At 37.2% G+C, this 6,308-nt stretch overlaps 1 protein-coding gene across 1 annotated transcript; it reads right to left on the bottom strand.

Annotated features, from left to right (window-relative positions):
* Window positions 1–3,694: 3,694 nt before the first annotated feature.
* Window positions 3,695–5,764, bottom strand: LOC105228166 (protein mushroom body miniature). Its single transcript, XM_011207868.4, has 2 exons — window positions 4,564–5,764; window positions 3,695–4,479 (listed from the first exon to the last, which is right to left on the bottom strand). Exons 1-2 carry the CDS (start codon window positions 5,671–5,673, stop codon window positions 3,868–3,870), a joined length of 1,722 nt encoding a protein of 573 aa, XP_011206170.2. The 5' UTR covers window positions 5,674–5,764; the 3' UTR covers window positions 3,695–3,867.
* Between the last annotated feature and the right edge of the window lie 544 nt (window positions 5,765–6,308).

Genomic DNA, 6,308 nt, shown 5'->3' with positions numbered 1-6,308 from the left:
GCATAGATCCATGATTCGTCACCTGTGACGATCTTATAAACGTCTTTTGAAGCACCGCGATCGTATTTTTTCAGCATTTCTTTACACCAATCCACACGAGCCTTTTTTTGAGCGATTGTCAAATTGTGCGGGATCCAAACGAGAACACACCTTTTTTACGGCCAGGTGTTCATGCAGTATCGAATGTATGCTGGTGGCAGAAATGCATAGGCATGCCTCTATCTGAAGGTATGTTACATGACGGTCTTGCATTATCAGTTCACGTACGGCATCGATGTTTTCTGGCACAACGGGTGTTTTTAGACGACCTTCAAGGAATTCGTCTTTGAGCGAGCGTCGGCCACGATTGAATTCGTTGTACCAGTTTTTCACAGTGCTATAGGATGGTGCTTCATAGCCATACAGAGATTTTAGTTCATCGATGCACTCTTGTCGTGATAATCCACGTCGAAAGTTGTGAAAAATGATCGCACGAAAATGTTCACGAGTTAATTCAATTTTTTGGCCGAGATGAATTTTTTAATTCCCTGTAAATAAAACAATTCACGATTAAATGACAAAACGTTCTGAGTGTTGTTATGCTAAAAAATGTCAAACTTTCCAATGGAAATGTCAGATTGCACCTGGCAACACTTAATGCTGCCTAGTCCAGAAATATATATAACAGCCTATGTAGACGGAAGGCACGTCTCCAGTGTTTTAGACGCTCCGAGGTCCTAACATCGACTCGGACCACTTATCTTGTTGTAGCCAAGATTCGCACCAAATTCTGTGCAGCATAAAACGCACGTCAACAAACACAAGGAAACTTTACCGTCCAGAAGCTGCAATCACAACAGCCAGTCGAACGATTTTCTACTCGGCTTGCACTCCTGCTCTCTGAGAGCACTCATCAACAACTCGGTATAAAGGAACTGTGGAACGGCATTTCAAGCTCCTTACGTACAGCAGCAAACGATACAATTGGTGGTATGTACCCAGAGCTTACTAAAATTATGGAGGGAACACTTCTCACGCCTACTGAATGGCAGTGAAATCATAACCTCAGGAGAAAGCGAACCCGATTTCCCAATCGATGACGACGAAGCAGATGTTCCATTGCCCGACCATGGAGAAGATCGAATAGCAATTACGCGTCTGAAGAAAAACAAAGCGACGGGGGCCAATGAATTGCCGGCCAAACTATTTAAACACACATCAGCTTCTTTGTAAAATATGGTCGGACGAAAGCATGTCCAACTATCGAGCGTATTGTGTGAAAGATTAAATCCCACCGTCAACAAACTGATTGGACCTTATCAGCGTGGCCTTAGACCTGGAAAATCAACAACCGACGAAATATTCTCCATGCGCCAAATCTTGGAAACGACCCGTAAGAAGAGAATCGACACTCACCATCTCTTCGTCGATTTCAATGCTCATTGACAGCACGAGAAGGAGCTTCCTTTATGCCGCGATGTCTGAATTTGGTATCCCTGCAAAACTAATACGACTGTGTAAATTGACGTTGAGCAATACCAAAAGCTCCGTCAGGATCGGGAAGGACCTTTCCGAGCCGGTCGCTACCAAACGAGATTTCAGACAAGGCGACTCCCTATCGTGCGACTTCTTCAATCTGCTGCTGGAGAAAATAATTCGAGCTGCAGAACTTAATCGAGCGGGTACATTATAAGAGTGTACAGCTGCTGGCGTATGCCAATGATATTGATATCATTGGCCTCAGCACCCCCGTCATTAGTTCTGCTTTCTCTAGACTATCTTTTTCTTTTATCGGACTAAGTCTGCAATTGAGAAGTAAAGTCCTCTCTCGACGAACAATAACCAAACTCTATAAGTCACCCATTTTCCAGGCCTGCTATATGGTGGAGAGGCATGGACGATGACAACATCTGATGAGTCGACGTTACGAGTTTTCAAGAGAAAGGTTCTGCTAAAGATTTATGGTCCTTTGCGCGTTGGCCACAGGGGATATCCCATTCGATGGAACGATGAGCTGTATGAGATATTAGACGACGTTGACATAGTTCAGCGAATTAAGAGACAGCGGCTACGCTGGCTAGGTCAAGTCGTACGTATGGAAGAAATCACTCCAGCTTTGAAGGGAAAGAGGAAGACTATTTGAACGTTCTCAGGAGCTCATATACTCTATTTCAAAGAAGTGTAATGCTATGTTAATTATTCAATGAAATAAGAATAATTGTATTATTCTGGAAAGGTTCGAAACCATTATAATTTATTTTAAAACTTTTCATAAAATATAGACTCCTATTTTAATTTAGATCTAGTTTTTAAGTTTATTTAACATAAACTATGATTAAATGTGCAAATTTACGTTCATTTGAAATGTATGAAATATTAATAACATTGGGTTGGGTTTAGTATCGCGCCGGTTAATTTTGGCTCACTGTAGCTAAACGAGAGAACCAAATTGAAAATTTTAAACACGCATGTATGCTTAAATTAACGAACTTTATTTTAAAACATATTTTATAAAAATCGGTTCACAAATTTTTCCACAAATTCACTTTAAAAAATGCTATTTTTTGCAAATTTCTCAATATATGCTAGTGTATTTTCCTCTGTTGTGCATTGTACCAAACCAATTATGGATACATTTTCACGCACATATATTACTTATGAATTATAAAAACCACTAGTAATGTTTTTTATTACTTTTGATTGTTAATTTCTTTGTAAATCTTTAAATAAAATAGACCTTTTTCTGCATTGAGTTCAATAATGCGAAAAACCAAAATGACTGCCTAATTTGAACTGTCAAATTGCCGAGAAAGCACGAACAAAAGGGAATAAATTAAACCCAGTTAGCAACAAATGTGTGAAGTGAACGCGAAAAGGTGTTCAGTGCTAAAATACTGTGGATGGCGTAGCTGGTGTTGGACCGGCCAGGGTTATTTTTTTTGAAGCGCGGCCGAAGGCCGCCAACGCAGAAAGGAGTACTACACGAAAGTACATCGGTCACCCCGGGTATTCGCTCGACCAGGGTTATTTTTTTTGAAGCGCGGCCGAAGGCCGCCCACCCAAAAAAGAGTTCTATGCGAAAAAAATTTGATACACCCCGGTGTTGGACCGACCAGGGTTATTTTTTTTTGAAGCGCGGCCGAAGGCCGCCAACGCAGAAAGGAGTACTACACAAAAGTACTTCGGTCACCCCGGATCCCTTTGTATCATTAATAGATGCAATTAAATATGTATATACATTGGACTGAAACATTTTGGTTTTCTTTATTTTGATTTCTTGTCCATAAAAAAATGTTGGCTGGGTTGCATTGCTTTCAGTTTGTATGGAAAAATGAGCAAAAACACTGATTTTTGGTCATTTTCAAAGGGCTCCCTACAGGTCTATAGGGGGTCGAGGGGGGGTTTATTAAAAAGTTGGATCCTTCCCCTTTCCAATAAGGGGGCGTGAGGGGGGGTAGGCCCCCCCTATTTTTCTCCATAAACGATACTAAACCGGCGCGATACTAAACATTTCCCATAACATTATTAGTGATATTGTGAAAAAAATTGAAAACAAAAAACACTTTTCTTACTAAAACTGTATTATTTTATTTATGTGGATAATTGTATATGCCTATAATAATAATTGTAGCTCTTTACTTATGATCTTTCAAGCCGGATACAACTTATGTTCATTTGTATGTGCAATAACCTATTTTAAAATATAAAATACGTATTGAAAAGTTTTTATACTCAAATTTAGAAGGATTTATTTCATAAACCTATAAAGTTGGCATTTAAAAAATTCCTCTAAAAAAATGTATGAACATACATTACAAAGTTCTGTTCGTCAAATATGTATGTTTGTATATTACAAAGGGAGAATATTGTTAGAACTTAATTTATAATTTATTGAAAAATCAGTTTGTCGGCGGCACCAAAACCACCGCTGTTCATAAGTTGACCTAAGAGTAGTGGATTGTAAGTAGCAGCAGCTGCACCAAAAGCGGGAAACGATGAAAATTGTGGTACAAATGTATTGTGGAATTTAGGGGTTTTCATCGGACTAGACATTTTTGTGCGCCTCTTTTTCACTTTTGTAGATATTAATTCTTCACTTGAAACACTTTCCGATTCCGATTCAGATGTTTCTGTTCTTGTTTTATTCTCTGCATCATTCTTTTCATCTTCTTCGTCATCACTAGATTTAGAAGCGTATCTGTGTTTGCGTTTTGTTGGCCTTTTTAGCGAGTCCTCCGATTTTGTCCGCAGCCTTTTGACCCTTTTATTTTGTACAGTACTTTGCTCATTGCTTTTCGTCAAGGAGTTTTCACTAATACAAATATTGGGGGGCATCATGAATTTTTTTTCGGGATTGAACTGACTCATTTGACCAATGCAGAATTCCATGTAAGATTGAAGCATAGTGCTGAGGTTGACTGGTTTGGGACAACTTTTCATATTGTGATATGGCGCAGAGCAGTTTTTGCAAATCATTTGACATTCGAATGCAGTGTGACCCTAGGCAAAATATATTATGTTTAAAAAGAATACTTCATATAAAATACAGTAAAATTTTCAAAATATTTAAAAACATTGTTTTACCTGCTTATCACATATCAAACATTGGTTCTTGAACGTTCCGGACTTATTATGTGATGATATTTCAGTATCTTCTGATACATCGTCTTCAATTACAAAGTTTCTTTCTAATTTGCCAAGACATATTAAGTCCTCTTCGGATGCTTGCTTCTTCTTCGATTGTTTTTTTGCAGTTTTCGATCCTTTTTCCATGATAATATTGGGCTTTGTACTTACTTTATCACTTATTTTATTATCTTCCTCCGAAGAAGAGGAAGAAGAGGAAGAATCAGAAGAAGTTGACTGTTCTGTGTTTTTTTTTTGTATTTGTTTACCCAGTGCTTCTTGTTTTACTTTAATGGTGTTACTTTTAGCTATATTTTTAGGCTGATTGCTTGTTAGCGCCTCATCTTCACTTTCAGAAGATTCTGAAGAAGAACTAGAAGAACTTGCAGGTTTATGTGTTTGTTTTGAAATACGATTAACCTCTTCTACCTCAGTTTTTTCTTGTTTTATGTTTTTTAATATATGCTTCTTACTTTCCAAATTACACTCTTCATCATGAGGAGGGTTTTTTGGTGTTGTTGAAGTTATGGTAGATGGAGTAACTGATGATATGGTTTGAGGCATACTACTTGTGGAAGATACTTGCATCGCCGATGACGATGAATAATTTTGATTTTGTTCTTCGGCTTGTGATAAGTGAGCATTTCTCTGATCTTCATACCAATTTAATTCATTTTTATAAGTCTCATTTCCAAAATGTGCCTTTCCACCATGCCTATCTTGGCCACGATCACGTCCTTGTGAATTATGGTGATACCGGGAATTGCCATTATATTGTTCCAATGCATTTGGATCACGAAACTTTTGAAAGCTATCTTCTTGATTATTAAGTTTGGAATTGCTAATCGACCCAAAACTATTATTATTATTGCTGTGGTTGTTACTGCCATTGTAAGACCGATTAAAATTGTCACCACCCCAGCTACCGGATCGACGGTTTTCTGCATGTCCATCATTACGATTCCCGCTTCTTTTATAGTTACCTAAGGATCCTGTACCACCAAAACGTCGTTGACTCTTAGTACCACTACCTCCACCTCGGCGAAAATTATATGGTTTTCGACTCATGTTGAAAAAAATTTTGTCTTAAATCTGAAGTACCATACTATGAAAAAATAAACACACAAGGTGGAACTGTCAGAATAACACACGTGGGGATGGAAGTGCTGCCAAATACTTTTAGCCAATTATTTACACTGTAAAAAATAAGTTTTATTTTGATTCGTCTATGAAACCAAGCAAATTACATCTGCCATACTGAATAAAATCTTTTTTATTTTATTTTATATATACATATATATAGCTACATGTTTGCAGTTTTGACATTCTTCTTCTTCTTTACTGGCGTAGACACCACTTACGCGATTATAACCGAGTCAATTATTATCACAGCTAATTTACAGACTAAAAAGAGAGAAAATTGTAAACAAATAAATGAATTATAAACAATGCATCTAAATTCACCTGGAAATCGACTTCCCAAATTAAAAAAAACGTTCATTATAACCATTAAATAGAAAATATTTGAAACATGACGACCTTTATACAAAATACGATATTACAATGTTTTCTTTTAATAAATATTAAACGATGTGATTTTTTAATGTCAAAAACATTAAATGAAATCTAATCAATTAAAATATGGTATCAATAGTTTACTCAATTTTCAATTGGCTGTTATAACAGATCCCCGCTTTGATGAT

The sequence above is a fragment of the Bactrocera dorsalis genome, chromosome 1 (assembly GCF_023373825.1).
Source record: "Bactrocera dorsalis isolate Fly_Bdor chromosome 1, ASM2337382v1, whole genome shotgun sequence".
NCBI lineage: Eukaryota > Metazoa > Arthropoda > Insecta > Diptera > Tephritidae > Bactrocera > Bactrocera dorsalis.
Note: the sequence above shows the minus strand (reverse complement) of the source record. Positions and strands in the feature narration are given on the sequence as shown.

Excerpts from the sequence above, each read along its gene's own strand:
- LOC105228166 (XM_011207868.4), bottom strand. The coding sequence starts at position 5,673 with ATGAGTCGAAAACCATATAATTTTCGCCGAGGTGGAGGTAGTGGTACT. Across the intron at positions 4,480-4,563 it reads GTTTGATATGTGATAAGCAG|GGTCACACTGCATTCGAATG; the intron begins GTAAAACAATGT and ends TATTTTGCCTAG.